Raw genomic sequence first — 16,678 nt, forward strand, 5'->3', positions numbered from 1 at the left:
CCTCTCAGCCCTTCCCTCACGCGAAACAACGCGCTCAGTCCTACCACTGAGTACAGAGAGAGTAAGAAGGCTGGAGAGGAATGGAGGAAGGCAGGGCGACAGCACCTGCAGTGCCGACGTGCGCTCGCCAAACCGTTGGCTACGCCACTTTGCAGAGATACGGACGCACATCTGCGTCCTGCTGGATCTCTAGCCTTAGCTGCTTCGCCGCTTTGTCGTGATTGTCGCTGGATCCCTGCTGCTCCAGCGCACGGATGCGCTTGGCGTACGCTGAAACCTTCCGCGCTACCGCCTCGTCAGGCGTTGCTCCAGCACTGCACTTTGCGACATCCTCTTTTTCAAAGGTTTCCCACTCGGCGGCCTTCACCTTGGCGCACTCAATCACCGACTCTGGCAGGTGCGCCAATGAGGCGACGTACAGGCCGTAGCTGCGTCCGCACGGCCCTGGCTGGAGGGTGTAGGAGAAGCGCAGCGTCCCAGCTGCCTCGTCGACCTCGGCGCCAAAGTGCACGTTCTGCAGAGCGCCACACTGCTGCGGGAGCTGCGTCAGCTCGTGAAAGTGGCTAGAAAACAAGAGAGTGGCGCGAACACGCGCCGCCACGTCCTGGGCAATCGCCCACGCCAACCCGAAGCCGTCGTACGTGGACGTGCCACGGCCGAGCTCGTCGACGATGGCGAGGGTTTCCGACGTCGCACCAGAGATAATCGCAGCAGACTCGAGCATCTCCACCATAAAGGTTGAGACGCCCTGCGCCAGATGATCGGTCGCGCCGACTCGGCACATAACAGCGTCGCGCACCTGCACTTCCGCCGCATCGGCGGGCACAAAACAGCCTGCCTGCGCCAGCACCACAGCGACGCCGACACTGCGCATGTATGTGGACTTGCCGCCCATGTTGGGTCCAGTAATGAGCAGCCCGTTCGTGTGCGTGGTGAGATGGAGAGAGTTGGCCTTGTAACTCGGAAGGCGCAACTCTACCAAAGGATGCCGAAGTCCCTTGAAAGAGAGAAGCGGCGCCGAGTCTGCGCTGCGCACGACTGCCCCCTCCTGCTTCACTAGCGTTACAGGCTCCGGGGCCTCGCGTAAAACTGGCCGCACCATCGGACGCGGACAATCCCTCACTACGAGAGCCCAGGCTACGTAAACGTCCAGAGTTGCTATCAGCTCCTTGGCGTCGTCGAGCACGGGCAGGTAAGAGGCGATGGTATCCACTAGCTTGCGCTTGAGGTCCATCTGCCGCGTCTCGTAGTCGCCGCTGACGCGCCGGTACTGCTCGCTGAGGACCGCCATCTTCTCCGACACAAACCGCACGCCGTCCTTGGACGTGCTTACCGTAATCAGCTCCTTTGCGCTGCGCAGCTGGCGATCCTCCTTGCGAGAGACACGGAAGACGTAACCATACGTGCCGTGGTACTCGTACTTGAGCTGCTTCTCATTCCACCCGTACTTGCTCAGGACGTGGCTGTATTCCTTCTCGATCTGCCGCTGCGTGGCTGTGAGTTGCTCGTGCAGGTCCTGCAGCTCGTCGTCGAAGGTGGCGTTCATGCGGACGGCATTGCGGTCACTGAAGTCCACGGTTGCCTCGATCAACGTCTTCAGGTTTTTCATGTGCTCGTTGATGTCCTCCATCGGGGCAATGAACTCATCTTTCAAGAGCTTCGACTGTGGACCTGTGTAGGAGCTCAGAGTCTGTAGCGCGGCAGGGACAACCGCGACAAACTCCAGAAACGCCTGCGTCTCCTTAAGAGCGAGGCTGCGCCGCTGCAGTTTGCGATTAAGTCGATCCATGTCGCCACACCGTTTCAGCACCTGGGCCGTAAACATGTCGCGCAGAATGGGGTTCTCCACGAAGAGTTCCACCATGGTGAGGCGCTGGTTGATGTCGTCGACGCAACGGAGCGGCTGCAGCAGCCACTGCCGCATCGCACGCGCGCCCATGCCGGTGTGACAACGATTCAGCCACGAGAACACAGACGTCGGAAGGGAGCCGCGCGGCTCCGGCTTCTTGCTCACCAGGTTCAGCGCTTCGATCGCCGCGCTGTCCAGCTTCACATACGTGGACGGCACGATGCGGCGCAAGTAGAAGGCGCGCTGATTCGACGGGTCCATCACATCGATGCGACTGAGGATGTTCTCCACAGCGTGTCGCGCAATCGGGCATAACTCTAACGGCAGTCGCTCCTCTGGAACTCGCAGGATCTCTGCCAGTGCCTCGATTCCCTTCGCAGAGGCTTCTCTCGTCTGCAGCTGCTGAACCTCACGCAGGGTGCGCACGCTCAGTTGCACACCGCACCGCTCACAGATACGGCGCACTGCGGTGATACGGTCATCGTCGTCCAAGTTTGTTTCGCCGCCGGCAGAAGCGGTGGGCGACATCACACACAAAAGAAGCTCCTTCAAGTTTGTCTGTGCGACGAGCGCGTCCAGGCTGGTGAGCTGCGGAGTGTCCGTGTACTCAGCAAAGCTCAGCTGTCGTAGCGTGTTATTCAGCGCTGCAAAGCCAATCTTTGGCTGAGTGTCCTGTTTCGCGCCGAATACAAGGGAGCCGCTCGCCAGCAGCTGAATCTCTGTCTCCTCAAACTCAAAAAGCGATGCCTCGAAGTCGGTGATATTCCCCGGTGAGCCGCGCTGCCGGCACACGTACGGCCCGCCGGGGGTCTCTCGGTCGTAGTACTCGACCGACACTCCGCGCCGCAGCAGGCAGTCACGGATAACCTCCTTGCAGAGTGCGTCATTCACGACGACAACATCGATCGTACCCGAGGAGGAGCGGCCGCCAGCGGGCCACTGCTTCAGCACAGCGGTGGACTTGATGTACTCCTTAGCTACAAAGGTGGCCCACCAGCCCAGCACGTAGCATCCCGGGTTGGAGCCTCTGGAGAACATGCGAAAGTGTTTGCTAGTGTCTTCCCCGAGGGCCAGGAAGGCCTGTACGACGCTACCGTCGCGTTCGTCCGCCATCTGATCGAGAGCTTTTTCGTTTTCTGCCCTATGTCACTGTAATACGCGTGTAGTTAAGCGAGCAAGCGAGCAGGCGCATAGGGGATGCTCGCTCTCTGCGTGTTGGGTGTCAGCGTTCTCCGTGGCTGGTCGATGTCACAATGGTGCCTCAATAAATGAGAAGGTGTATGCGCGCGTCAATGACGTGAAGGTGCACACGTCCGCGCGGCCTCTTTGCAGAAATTGAGGCTCCCGGAAGAAACAGAAAGATGAGGCGGCGGTAGAGAGGTGTTAGGAGTTGCACATATCAGACGGCAAAGCCAGCAAGGCATCATGCTATACCAGGCGACGAAAAAAGCAACAAACGAGTCGAGAGGAGAGTCCGGCACATGAAAGCGCGCACGTCATTTTCTCCTCGTCAACGCGTCCATCCCAGCAGCCAAACTCGTCGGCGATCAGAGTCGCACACCACCACGCCCCGCGCATACCCCCAGCGGCGCCACGGCTGAGGCCTCGGTCGTCGAGGAGGAGCCACCCAGCAGTCAAATTGGGCCATGCGCCCCACAGACGCTTCACGTCCTTCCCTCACATGCATGCCGCACGGTCGGCGCCACACGGGCCTGGGCGGACTGCACGCCTCGATCCAAGCGGGCCGCGTCCAGGGTCCTGCTCGAGGGCGAAGGCGGCCGCGCCTGTCGCGGCGGCAACAGGAAGCGGGCTAGGTGCACGCTGGATGTGCCCAGGGAGGAAGTGGGACAGCTGCAGGTCAGCGCCCTCGGCGACCCTGCACCCCCTCCGCACACCATGACATCGCCTGGTGACGCCTCACATCGGAGTCTGGAGGGCTCCATGGTGCAGTCCGCGGTGCTCCCGCCACGCCGCCGGCATCCGTGCTGCGCCAGCCCGTCCGGTCGGACGTAGGAGACGCCGCGCACATCCACTGTGAGGCTGATCGATATGGATCCCTCCGCACCTGCCCTGCCCAGCGACCTTGCCCCTCTGACCACCGCATGCCTTGTGGGGGTGTGATACACCATGCCAGCTGGGCCCGGCAGCGTGTGCGCATAGTGCCCGCGCGTCCAGCTCGTGGGGCCTGTGCTTCAGGGCGACGCTGTTGCCTGGGTGCCTCTCACGTCTCGATCTTCCATTTCCGTCCATGCCATGCGTCGGTGGCAGCAGCGACATTCCGCGCTCTCCTGAATTCACACGCCCTTGCCAGGCGTGGGGTGTGTCAGGCGGAGGCGCCCTGCATAGGTGCATGCCTGTGCACAAAGAGCTCACCGCCAGTGGCTCTGAGGGGGGGGGGGGGCATTGGGAGAAGTGTAGTGGACAGATGCGTGTGTTTGAGGAATCGTCGACACAATTCGTAAGTGAGAGGGCGGCAACAGTGTCATTGGGTTGCCGCCTTCTTCGGGACAGCTCCAGCCCCAGACCTCTCCGCCGACATCAAGGGTCCGCCGCCGTATACCAGAGGACAAGCAGCAGAGGGAATTGAGTGCGGTGCACGAGAGGACGCCCTCACGTCGCGAATGAGCCACCGTTACAGGGTGGCATCAAATGCTCCATCCCCGGTAGAGCGCACAGCGGTACGCTTTCCTCATGTTGTGATGCTGCGAAAGTATTTGGCAGCTGCCCTGGTGTGTTTTTTTCCCTCATGCGGCTCTGAAAGCTGAAGAGGCGGGGAGAGGGGAGCGGTAAAGCGGAGGGTCGACGGCAGACTTACGCACATCAGCACACACGAACGACTGGCGAAAAGGCAAAGGGGGTGGTGGCGAGCAGCCATGGAGAACTGCAATGGGGCCAACGAAATGGAGAGAAACTTGTACAGTGCACGCGAGGCGTAGAGCGAGGAAGCGAAGGAGGTGGGTAGCAGCGAGGTTGTACCGCCACCCACACTCGTGTGCGCCAAGGCAGACGGCGACTGCAACGGCATTGCCATCTGTCATTCCTCTTTCCTTGTTGCCCATGTGGGGGCATCATCAATGGTAGCCAAGGCACGGGAGGCACGTACGCTTGTAATAGGATCAGAGGGGCTTGCACAGCCACGAGGTGTTGTTGCACTCAGTGGTCAGTGGGCACCCTGCCGAGCCATGCGAGGGAGTTGTTGGCGGACACGTTTCAGTCGCACAGATGGCACACGACGTGCCAGCCTCAGTGCAGAATCCAAAAAGCGCCGGTGCATCGGTAGGTGAGGGAGAGGGGTAGGCGCACACAGCGTGATGATCTGCCCGCGCACCTGTATCTACGCACCTCAGCTGCGGCAACATGCCGGCCGGAGCACACCGAGGTCCCAGCACGACGCAGTCTACTTGACTCATGCATGGGTAAGCATAGCCACGATACGCTGAAGCGCACGTCTCCATCCATTCCGTATAGGCCACGGGTGGCTGTAAAGACGAGAAAAAAGAGCACTGCTGCGAGCTCATGAGCTCCAGCACCACGGGTGCTGTGCGCCGGCTGGAGCAGACACTGATGATAATTATGGAGAATACGGTGCAGCAAACTAGCAGGCCCGGAGTCGCCAAGGACCACCACGTGAAACAGTCAAAAGAGCTGAAGCTAAAGAAGTCATTCAAAGCGCTCGCATTCGTTTCGGGAAGGCAACTCGGGATCAGAACAACACCAGCGCTGTCCTCGACCGTCACATCTGGTCGGTGCGTCTGCGGCGATGCCACATCGGGTAAGATGAGCAGCGGCGCCTCTTGCTGCGCCGGTTGCATGAGGGCCTCCGTGAGGAGCAGTAGAGAGTCAAGAGAATGAGGAACAGCTGGGGAAAAGAAGAAAAGCAAGTGGAACACCTCTGCGTCACTTCATCGCAGGACCAGACCTGAGAATGCAACCAACGTTGCTGATACGATTGGTGTGTCCATGTAACACCTTCGGTGGGTGTACCAGTGAAGGAGAGCGCGCATGACGTTACCGCACGTCATGCGCGCTCTCCTCCTCCTCTCGTTGAATCGCTCCACTGAGAAGGGCAGACGACACACACAGAGAAAGAGAGAGAGCCAGACCGACAAAGAGGCCTCTTTTTTCCCCTGGGAAAACGTGTCCATCCGCCATCATACAGCAGACGAGCTCAAACTCCGCTCTGCACCCGGCCCCCTCTTCCACGGCCTGTCGCAGGCCCATTGCGTCGCGCGAAGCTGGGCGAGACACGCGCCACAGCAATGTGCCGGCCCAGCCACCCCGACACGGCCCCTGCCCCACTCCACGCCCACCCCACGCCCCCACATCGCGCCGGCACCCCGCCCACCATACGGGTGGCGCAAACATGCTCCTAGTCGCAGGCCGCTCCGATGCAGCGCCGTCCAGGACCCGGCCGCCGACATCAGCAGCGATACACCACCCTGACATCCCTGCGTCGTGGGCGCTGGACCCCTTGTCACTACCAGAAGCGGCGCGGCATTGGGCAAGGAGAGGGCGGGGGCTGCCGGGCTTCCCCACAGAGAGAGGGGAGGTGGGGGTGGGTGCCGGATCCTGGGAGACCGCGCGCGGGGGCGTAGCCCTCGCCATGATGGCACAGCGCTGCTTGCCCCCAAAAGCAAGCGGCTTTCAGCGAGGCACTGCGCGAGGCTAGCGATTCCCTATCAAGCGACTGTGCAGAAGTGGAGCCAAGAGCACATCGAGGAAAAGCAAGAGGGTGAAGTGGCAGCGAGCAACGAGACTCGTGCTCTCTGGAGAGGCGGTGAACAGAGAGTGAGGGCAAGCGAGGTAATGAGCTCCACTGACTACAGGTTGGTAAGGGTGTGTAGAGGGTTCCTCGTGGAGCGTGTACTTTGACAGAGAGGCAAGCAACCGCAAAACAGCACGTCGGCAAATTTTCGGATACGCACCGACAGAGTTGACTTGGCGTATGTGAAAAGAGAAAACCAAAAGAGAAAAAACAGCGATGTGGCCGTGATGTGAGTGCCCCAAAAAATCCCGTTTTGTTTGTTTGCGGGGGGGTGGGGGAGGGAGTCACCGTTGGCGTATGCGTGTGTGGCTCTCACAGAGGTGAAGAAGCGTGGCGGCTTCGACGAGTTACCCCAGAACAAATCGGAAAACACAGAGGAGGCGGAGGGGGGTGTTACTTCTGGAGGCGCTCTGGTGACCTCGCAACAGCACACGGAGCTACCATACCACCCCTCGGACTACCCACCCACCCAGCCTCTCCCACACACGATAGAAGGCATCGGGAATCGGCCACGCTTAAGGGCGACTTTCAAGTAGACTTAACTTTTAAACCGAATCACAAGAACAAACGCCGCAGCCGTCAACACACCACAAACACGACGAGATAAAACTCCCGCACTCCTGTGCGTCAACGAATCCCATCCCAGCAGCCAAACTCGTCGGCGATCAGAGTCGCACACCACCACGCCCCGCGCATACCCCCAGCGGCGCCACGGCTGAGGCCTCGGTCGTCGAGGAGGAGCCACCCAGCAGTCAAATTGGGCCATGCGCCCCACAGACGCTTCACGTCCTTCCCTCACATGCATGCCGCACGGTCGGCGCCACACGGGCCTGGGCGGACTGCACGCCTCGATCCAAGCGGGCCGCGTCCAGGGTCCTGCTCGAGGGCGAAGGCGGCCGCGCCTGTCGCGGCGGCAACAGGAAGCGGGCTAGGTGCACGCTGGATGTGCCCAGGGAGGAAGTGGGACAGCTGCAGGTCAGCGCCCTCGGCGACCCTGCACCCCCTCCGCACACCATGACATCGCCTGGTGACGCCTCACATCGGAGTCTGGAGGGCTCCATGGTGCAGTCCGCGGTGCTCCCGCCACGCCGCCGGCATCCGTGCTGCGCCAGCCCGTCCGGTCGGACGTAGGAGACGCCGCGCACATCCACTGTGAGGCTGATCGATATGGATCCCTCCGCACCTGCCCTGCCCAGCGACCTTGCCCCTCTGACCACCGCATGCCTTGTGGGGGTGTGATACACCATGCCAGCTGGGCCCGGCAGCGTGTGCGCATAGTGCCCGCGCGTCCAGCTCGTGGGGCCTGTGCTTCAGGGCGACGCTGTTGCCTGGGTGCCTCTCACGTCTCGATCTTCCATTTCCGTCCATGCCATGCGTCGGTGGCAGCAGCGACATTCCGCGCTCTCCTGAATTCACACGCCCTTGCCAGGCGTGGGGTGTGTCAGGCGGAGGCGCCCTGCATAGGTGCATGCCTGTGCACAAAGAGCTCACCGCCAGTGGCTCTGAGGGGGGGGGGGGGCATCGAGAGAGGAGAAGCGGTAGACACCCGACAGGGGAAGCCTCAGGCAGCACTAGTGAAATGTGCCACATCACAGGAGTGCGTGTGCGATCATGGGGTGAAAGATGGTGTGCCTCGAGTGTCCAGTGATCCGCCAATTACGAGTAGCCCATTGAGGACAACAGTGGGTCGGACACCCTCGTAGGAAAGAAAGATGCAGCAGACCAACGGTGGAAAGCGCACATCGAGGAGAAGAGAACGCTGCGCTATCTCACGCGCCACGTGAATCGAAAACTACGGAAGCACCAAATGTTGGCCCCGTATCGCTCTCGATGACCCGCTCACGCCCAGAAACACAGGCAGGCAGGCGCACATCATCCCCATGACGTCGAGAGAGCGTGTGCGTTTGCGTGCAGGCGTATGAAGCAGCAGCGAAGCGAGGTGAATTCCAGAGCACACGCGCCGTCTTTGTGGCCTTACAGTGCGGGGGACAAACGCATGACACAGGAGGCGAACCCTAAAAAGCTGAGGAAGAGCACGATCAGAGAAGGGGCATGCATGGGCTGTGATACACAGACAACCATACAGGCGTGTGTGGTCTTTGCTGCCTGTCTTCCCGTTGTGCACGATTGCACGGACCCTACGGTCGCAGTCGCTAAAAATCCTCGGCATCCTCTGGGGCTGCTCCACTCTGCAGCCCCTCAGGCGACGCGAATGGTGGAGTAGTCATAGCGGGGGTTGCCGAAGGCAGGATGATCGACGCCGCCTGTGGCAGGGCCTCTGGGCCGCCGAGAATGAAAAGACTAAGCGCGATCCCCACTGCGACGGAAGGCAGCCACCAGTCTACCTTCGAGATGACAAAGTTGGAGGTGTGGTCGACGAGGTGGTGCAACTTTTCATAGAAGTACATGTTGCCCCACTCCTTCTGTAGCGCATGCGGTCGACCGAACATCATCTTTGCTGTGGACAACCTTCAGAGGTGGTAATGAAAAAAGAACGCACACGTATGTGCGTGGATGTGTGGGTGTGTGTGGGGGTGTGTAGTTTGGTGGAAACGGGGAAGGGCAACGGAGAGGTAGAAGATGAGAGCACAAGAGACAGGAGCGCACACACACACACACTTGTAAATCTGGGTGCGGCTCAGTGTGCAGCAGGGGGTGCAGTGCCGCGTAACTTTGGTGTTGCTACCACGAAATGGGAGATTAAGCAGAAGAAACTGGTCAGAGAGAGAGAGTGAGAATGGCAATGAGCGAGGTGATCGAGATGCGCAAGGGCCGACGCCGTGGCGTCCATGCCCGCAGGAGGAAGGGAGAGCGGAGAGTGAAAACAGGGGGGGGGGCATTATCCTCTCATCTACGTAGTGGAACTCACGCCCACTAGTGCCAACCCATGCCCTCTCTCTCTTGGCGTCACTAAAAGGAGTTTTGTGTATCCACACACAAACGCAGAAGCCCCCCTGCTCATAGGTGGCACCCCCATTTGCCTCATTCTCCCTTCAGTGAACACGAGGATCTCTCTCTCTCAAGCAAACGAGGCGCCGCAGAGGTCTACAGCACCCGCACATACCAAGTGGGATTCGTTAAAAGGGAAGGATGCCACCAACGCATGTGGTGGCGCCACTGCCACGCAGTGCAACGCGGTACATCAGTGTGACGGTAGAAGTGTTAGCAGAAAAAGGTGAGCAGATAAAGTAGTAAAAGAAAACAGAGAAGCGAAGCGCTACGCGACAGGCTCAGGCATTGGCACAAGCCGGTAGTGGTATAATGATGGGAGGAGAACGTCCGATGATGTCGAGATGTCCTGAGCTTTGGAAGCGGCAGACGGGCACGCACAGGTGCAGCGCTACCCTGCGCCTCCCTCCGTCAACGAACGAGCGACGTGGCTTTGTCGCACCGTACACTCGAGGTGGCTCTGCAAGTCCTGCGCCAGCTGCAGAATCGAGAAGGAGGACGGCTGCAGCTCTGTGGGGTGCACCGAGGCGGGAACGAGGCGCGTGCGGTACTCGATTTCAGCGTAGAGCTGCTGCCAGCTGAGCAGGCCGCCTTCTTTACCATGTACAGAAGCACTACCGAACGCGCTGCGCGTGTCGTGCTCCTCCTGCTGCGGAGACTGGACACTGCAATACTCGGATATCAAGACAGGCCACGCCTCGGACTCAAGGAGGCGAAACACGCACTCACCGAGAAGCGTCTTGGCTGTGAAGAAGTGCAGTGTCGCGTCGCACAGCCCCACCGCGACCACCGCGTCGATCAGCGCCGTCACCGCACAAGTCGGAGAGAATGCTGTTATGGAGTTCCCTGTCCCTTGCTGAAGGGCCACCGTGAGGCGTGTGCGCCACTCCGTGTGCGCCACGGTGAGCTTTACAAGGGTCTTCATCATGCTCGCGTCGGCTCCCTCGACACACAGCGCCTTGGCTGCGATGAAGTACGTGCTCAGGAGTCGGCTGCACGCCTCCGACAGCGTCGGTGCATCATTGGGGGCATAGCTTGGTGCTGCGGCAATGGAGTTCAGCGGAGGGCCATCAGCGACGACCTTGTGCATAGGTAGCGCCAGCGCTGCGCCCAGAAGTTCCAGCCATGCCTCACCACGAGCGTGAAGCAACTTGCTAAAGGAGGGCACAGTGCTGCCCTGCAGCGCAGTCATCTGCCGGTGCGTGTCATACGCTGGTCGCACGACGACGTCGCAGCGCTCCGCAAACTCGACCAGTTGGCTCTTCTGCATAAATGACAATCCCTGCCGCACACTGCACAGAGCGCTGTGTGTGGCGCAGTACTTCACTGTTTGACCACCCTCGCGTCGAATCAAACGACGAGTGGCGCCGGCGGGGTTCGTGGACGGTGTCTGCGCTAATTGCCGCTGCTCCTGACCTGCTGTGCGGGGCGACGTCGCGACACAAGAGCCGAAGGCGCCCTCGCTCTCATGCGAGTCAAACGCTGCCACCTCCTTTTTCTCCACATCGCTTGCTTCATCGTGCAGGGCCTCCTGTAGGAGCTTGAGGGTCGGTGCAGGGAGCGCCTCAACGCGCTGCAGAACGAGAGTGCGACCGTTTGCGTGCGTGAGAGCGCCACCCTGAAGGGTCTCTGGGTAACAAGGCGGCGGTGGAGCACTCACGACACTTTCTGCGGGTGCGAGATGACGCCGCACTGGACGCGCAGCCGGTGGCCCCATTGACGTCCCCACCACCGCAGAGGTCACTGACGATGACGCGCGCGCTCTCGACGCGAGTGGTGCAGGGACGCGCTGCGTGTGGTACGAAGGGAGAAAAAAGGATGGTTTGGCGCGCGTTAGAATAGAGGACGGCACCTCGAGCGTTGCACCTGGCGCCGCACGATCGAGTCGCCGCAACAGTCGCGTGAGAAGCGACTCCGGCACTGCCTCATCCACGGCGAGCACCACCACACCGTCAGTCATCTGCGCGGAGACAAGCGCGAGCTGAGATGCGACGAGGAAATCAAGCGAGACACTGAACAAATGTGCTACCCAAGTCCCTCTGTCCCCATCGTCTGCCTGCCCTGGTGCCCCCATCCCGAGCGCCAGCCGAGCACCCTCCCAGTACATCAGAGCAGCGCGCGCAGCCACCTCCTCTTCTGTGACCGTCAATCGCACCGCCGCATCATCACATTGTCGCAAATAGTCGTCGCCAACGCCATCTGCCGCGCTGCCTGCATGGTGGGGTGACTCTACCATGGGCTCCAGCGCCGCGTAATCCCGTCCCACCGTCGTGGCTAGTGGAGAAGCATCTGCCGCTTTTTCGATAATTGACTCCGCACAGCTCTTGCTCGGCCACGAGCAGCTGCTTGCCCGTAACATCCCAGCTGAAAGCTGCACTGGAGCAGCCCAGGTCGCAACAATGTACTCTTCCAACGACGTCTCCGCTGCTCCACCGAGGCGAAGCGGCACAGCTGCCCCTGCCCTGGCGCCGGCGCGACACCGGGCCACCTGCGTGTGGCCACGCACCGCAATGACGCCTCCGATGACGGCAACGGCACTGTACTGGGGAAACCCGAGGAGGCTCAAGTCGACCTCCCGACGCCTGGGTGACTCTTTGCCGCACTTAGAAAAAGCGGAATGAGGAAGAGGTGCTGCTAGTGGAAGCAGTAGCACCGTCACCCAGGGAGCAGGCTGCGCTGCGCTGTGGCCCTCGTAGAAGACCTGGTGGACAACTCCAGTTACGTGAACTGCGTGCGAGCACTCCAAGAAGCGGTCGGACGGATAGGTGCAGCAGGGGCTGCTCGTGCTCGTGCTCGTGAGCCGTGCACTGGGCAGCTGCTCCAACTTCATGGAGAGAGGCAGGATGGAGCTAAGCTGCTCTGTCGAGGAGTCGGCCTCTCCAGAATGCAGAGGTGATGGAGCCGCTATAGCGGGAGTCACAGAGAGCGCGTCGCAGAGACGCTTGCCAGGACCAAGCGTCCCTGCGCCAGAGGTGGCCATGGCGTAGAGACTAGGAATACGCAGAAGAAGAAGCCGCACTTTGCACTTGAGCTCCCCGTGAAGAATCGCCGTGCGCCACGACCACGGCCACAGCGAGGGCCGCCTTCGCCCACCGGCACAGGACGTCGCCACGGTGCCCTCGGTGCGCTGCTCCTCGGCGAAACCCGTTACATAGCACTTCAGCCACGCGGCCACCGCCACAGAGGCTGAAGCCTCCATGGAGACAGTGGAAGTGAGGAAGAGAAACTGGCACCCACTCGGGGAGCGCTGAGCCACCTCGAACACGTCCAGCATCAGCACCATTTCCACAGGCGCCCAACGCAGAGACGGCTCAATCTCCGACTGCGGCTTTGAATATGCACCATGTGGGAGAGGTGGAAGGCCTTCCGGGCGAGACCATAGAGGCACAGCGTCGAGCGGCGCTGCCGGGTCAACATATGGGGAGATTACGGTCGTGGACTCATGAAACGCAACATGAGCAGAGACGCGCTCAAGTATGTAGTGTTGCAAGAATGCATCCGCGTCCACCAGCTGATGGAGAAACTGAGCAAAGTGTATCGACACGGTCGCCATCAGGCCCCTAGAAGTCGTTGTGGGTGAGGTGTATGCCCGAGAGAAGGCGAGTCGTCAAACGCCTCTGCTTGTCTGTGTCATGAAACGACGGCACCCACACAAAGCAAAGAGGGGAGGGAGGAAGAGAGCAGAACGTACAATCGAAAAGGCTGTTCAAATCAGCCCACGCAATGCAGCAGCATCTCGCCTTTTGGAAGAGTGTGGGCTTGTCGCGCCCACAACACTCCACAAGCGCAGGGCATTACCCGCGAGCATGACGCACGCGCATATGCGCCAAGAAGCGCTATCATTTTTTTTCCCCTTTTGTGGGCTCTTCGCGGTGAGCCAAACGCATACAACGGTGGGATGACCACAACCGAGGGCGCGTTGCAAAATACGCAAGAACGCTCAGGGGAGAGTGGAGGTGAAGCGACAACTACAAGAAAAGCAGACAGAGAAGCGCGCTACACCGCCGGCACGCACAGACGCGAGCACCCCATGCGTCTCTCTTCGTTCTTGACCGGTGAGTTCGTCTGTGCGTGCGTTAGCTTCCCACGGTCTGCGCCCACCAGGCGAGCGCGATGTAGCGGACTTGACCTTTACCTAAGTGAACCGCTCGGAGATATGCTCTCTCTCTGCCTCCTTCAGTCTTCTTTCCACGACATCTGGGGATCGTCTTGCTGCCTATTTCCCCCTCCCCAGTCCATCCTACGACGTGCCAGCGTGCCAGCTCAGCGAGGCTGCCCACTGTGCTCGCCAAGCCGCCTCCAGGGCAGCCTGACGGCGACTGCGTGGTGCTCCGTCCTCTCGTGGAGCACAGCCACGTTCAAGCCTACTCAGGTCCTCCTCGACGCAGTTTACCACGTGCCCGGTGAGTTGTGCCAGACGGAGAACAAGAGCGCCACCCCCAATTGGCCCCCTCAGGCGCGCGAGAGAGGACGCAGAGGGCAGCGCCGGCGCCCACGCGGCGATGGGGAGAACAGCAGGGGCATGAACAGAGGATGATGGCACCGGGACGACGGCTTCACCTTTTGCCTCGGTCACCGATCCGCAGCCTTGGCTCATGGGCAAGCGAAGCCAAGCACGCTGGAAGACCGTGGGCCACTGTAGGAGATACGGGAGTTCAGCGTCTGCCAGGCTGTCCTCGAGCAGCCCAATGCGCTGCTGCAGCTCAAACCGGAGAAGATGCTGCGCATCAGAAAGTTGTTGAGACTCCGCAGGCGTAAGTGGTGCCTCGTCGGTGCGCAGCTTTTCGTACAGCGTGCCGGGTACCGCTTGCTCAACACATTGTCGAAGGGAGGGAAGCAGGTACGACCACGCTGCGATGGCTGTGCGGTGATGACCGCTGCCCGACATCGTTCGGTCATGCATGGCATGCTGGATGCGTTTGCGAGTCTGCAGCTGACCGAACTGTGGGTCTGTCGTCTGGGAAGAGTGAGTCAAGCCACGAAGCACGCCGGACGTGGGTGGCTTGAAGGCGCTGGCGTGTCGTGTGAACAAGTCCCCGCGACCACCGCCGCTTATGCGGTAGCGCTGGTCACAGAGAGCGCCGGGGCACGCCGCTCTTCTGGTAGGTGCGACGACTCTGGCACAGCTGCGCATTATGAGAATTATTCTGGAACGACAAGCCTCCACGTACTTTCCAATCGTGGTAGGAGGTAGAGTAATCGCCCTGTAACGTCGCGCTGAAAGGTGAATTGAAGCGAGGGGTGGGGGGCAAGAGGGGGCACGGCCACAGACGGCAAGGGCGAGGGGACCCGAAATGGATGAGATGGCGGTGAAGAGCGCCAACCTTCTAGTCCCTCTCTTGCTGGCACAGATGTAGCTGCAGTGAGAAAGCGAGAGGGGTGAGGAACAACGCAGAGGTCGAATAGAGAAGAGGTCGAGTCCAATGGCCCTCAGCACAGGTACACAGGCAGAGGCAGGTGGCCAAGGCCCCCGCTATCGTTGGCGGCACACCAACTACTCGCACAGTGCGACTGCAGACGAGTATGAAGCCCAGCTCCTTACCTTTCCTCCTCCCTCGGCTTCGTGCGCATCTCTCTCGCCCAGAGAAGCAAGAAGAGAGGAGGTGATTCGCACGCGTTCTTGTTCTTCTTGTCGTTGCTTTACTTTGCAGAGTTATTGCGCTGCAGAAGACGTAGCCAGGGAAGGGGATCGCCAGCACACATCCACTTCAGCAACAACAGCCAACTCATGGCGGTACACGGAAACGACACCCAGAGACACCTCAAATCTCGCATGAGCTGCTTACAGCGAGGAGTAGGTGTTGCGCGCAAAATCATCCTCACGACTGCGCTCGAGGCGGTACCAGTAGTGGTCTCTCTGCTGCTGCTGGTCACGCGACAGAATGCTCCAGTTCCGCTCGTTGTTGCGAATCTCCCAGTGCGGGGCACGCACTTCGAGTTGGCCGCTGCGTATCAACATCGTGGTGTTGTTGACGCCCACCATCAGCTTCTTCTCATGCTCAATGATCTCCTTCAAGGACTGGCGCTCTTCAGGATCGGTGGTGGTTGCGAGCAGCCGCTCAGCATCGGCAATGGTGCGCTGCGCCAACCGCTGCTGCCGCACGACGTCCTCTGGCACCGGCATGTCGCCTGGATCCTCGAGTGCCGCCGCTTGCGTACCCTTCACGCCCTGCTGGGTGGTGCTGGCACAACGGAGCCACCGCTCCCACAGCGAGGCCTCCTTCAGCTGATATTCAAGGTGGTTGTTGACGTTAGGAGATGGCATGCGATTCCTGTGCGTCACTTGCGCTTCGTAGAGTATGGAGCTGCCAACGCACGCGAGTAAGATGGAGGTCGCCCTGTACGGGTGCTTGCGCATCCAACGCGTAGTGCGGTAGAGCCAACCCGAGACCTCTTTGCCCAAGAACGGGATTGGCACAACTTTCTCGAGCATCTGTAGCGATGTAGCGCGGAATAAAGGGTATGTGATGAGTCAAGCAAGGAAACGCGCACCCAAGAGAGAGGAGAAAGCGATGGAGCGGGAATTCGAGTTTGTGAGGGACTGGGGAAGGAGTTTATGTGGACGGCGTGAAGACAAGCGCAGCAACCAGTGGACGTGCACGTATGAGAGCGCTGCAGTCAGTCATGTGCAAAGCGCTCAAACAAGAGGAAGAAAAGAGCGCTGCCCTTCCAGTAGGGGGGGGACGTGCGAGGAGGGCGCAAAAGGGCCCGCTGATGCCGGTTGTGCGGGTGCGTCGCTTGAGGAAATGAGTGAGCGATGAACTTCGTTTCGCGTGTGACTGCCCACACGCTCAGGCAGGGGGAGGGGCATAAGCGAAGAAAAGAGAGGGAAGGGGGAAATGAGCGGCGGCGATAGCCAGGCCCATGCACACACAGACACACATAGACACAAAGGGAAAGAGAGAGAGGGGGAGAGAGAGAGACTAGAGAGCGCAAAACGCAGACTCGCGGCCCATACCCTGCGGCTGTAGGCACCTCCACAGACGAGATGGGTGCATGAAGAGGCGCACGCGTGCACGAGGCGTGCACCATTTAACCCATTGATTGAAGATCAGCGACATGCACCCGTGAGGATGTCCCCCGTCGCGTTGTCCTCTCGTTGTGTCCACTTCCGG

The 16,678-nt window shown here is 60.4% G+C and overlaps 5 protein-coding genes across 5 annotated transcripts, besides 3 other annotated features; all 5 read right to left on the bottom strand.

Moving 5' to 3' along the window:
* Positions 1 to 139: 139 nt before the first annotated feature.
* On the bottom strand, positions 140 to 2,962 carry LPMP_330420 (DNA mismatch repair protein, putative; the record flags this gene model as incomplete). The annotated part of the gene is made up of 1 exon (XM_010703833.1): positions 140 to 2,962. The coding sequence occupies one exon, from the start codon at positions 2,960 to 2,962 to the stop codon at positions 140 to 142; it is 2,823 nt and encodes a 940-aa protein (XP_010702135.1).
* A 400-nt stretch (positions 2,963 to 3,362) lies between these two features.
* Positions 3,363 to 4,426: a repeat region.
* A 1,539-nt stretch (positions 4,427 to 5,965) lies between these two features.
* Positions 5,966 to 6,394: a repeat region.
* An 884-nt stretch (positions 6,395 to 7,278) lies between these two features.
* Positions 7,279 to 8,125: a repeat region.
* Positions 8,126 to 8,767: 642 nt separating this feature from the next.
* Positions 8,768 to 9,067, bottom strand: LPMP_330430 (hypothetical protein; the record flags this gene model as incomplete). The annotated part of the gene is made up of 1 exon (XM_010703834.1): positions 8,768 to 9,067. One exon carries the CDS (start codon positions 9,065 to 9,067, stop codon positions 8,768 to 8,770), a length of 300 nt encoding a protein of 99 aa, XP_010702136.1.
* An 887-nt stretch (positions 9,068 to 9,954) lies between these two features.
* LPMP_330440 (hypothetical protein) lies at positions 9,955 to 13,116 on the bottom strand (the record flags this gene model as incomplete). Its single annotated transcript, XM_010703835.1, has 1 exon — positions 9,955 to 13,116. The coding sequence occupies one exon, from the start codon at positions 13,114 to 13,116 to the stop codon at positions 9,955 to 9,957; it is 3,162 nt and encodes a 1,053-aa protein (XP_010702137.1).
* A 687-nt stretch (positions 13,117 to 13,803) lies between these two features.
* Positions 13,804 to 14,466, bottom strand: LPMP_330450 (hypothetical protein; the record flags this gene model as incomplete). Its single annotated transcript, XM_010703836.1, has 1 exon — positions 13,804 to 14,466. One exon carries the CDS (start codon positions 14,464 to 14,466, stop codon positions 13,804 to 13,806), a length of 663 nt encoding a protein of 220 aa, XP_010702138.1.
* An 879-nt stretch (positions 14,467 to 15,345) lies between these two features.
* On the bottom strand, positions 15,346 to 15,996 carry LPMP_330460 (hypothetical protein; the record flags this gene model as incomplete). Its single annotated transcript, XM_010703837.1, has 1 exon — positions 15,346 to 15,996. One exon carries the CDS (start codon positions 15,994 to 15,996, stop codon positions 15,346 to 15,348), a length of 651 nt encoding a protein of 216 aa, XP_010702139.1.
* Between the last annotated feature and the right edge of the window lie 682 nt (positions 15,997 to 16,678).

The sequence above is a fragment of the Leishmania panamensis genome (assembly GCF_000755165.1).
Source record: "Leishmania panamensis strain MHOM/PA/94/PSC-1 chromosome 33 sequence".
Classification (NCBI taxonomy): Eukaryota; Euglenozoa; class Kinetoplastea; order Trypanosomatida; family Trypanosomatidae; genus Leishmania; species Leishmania panamensis.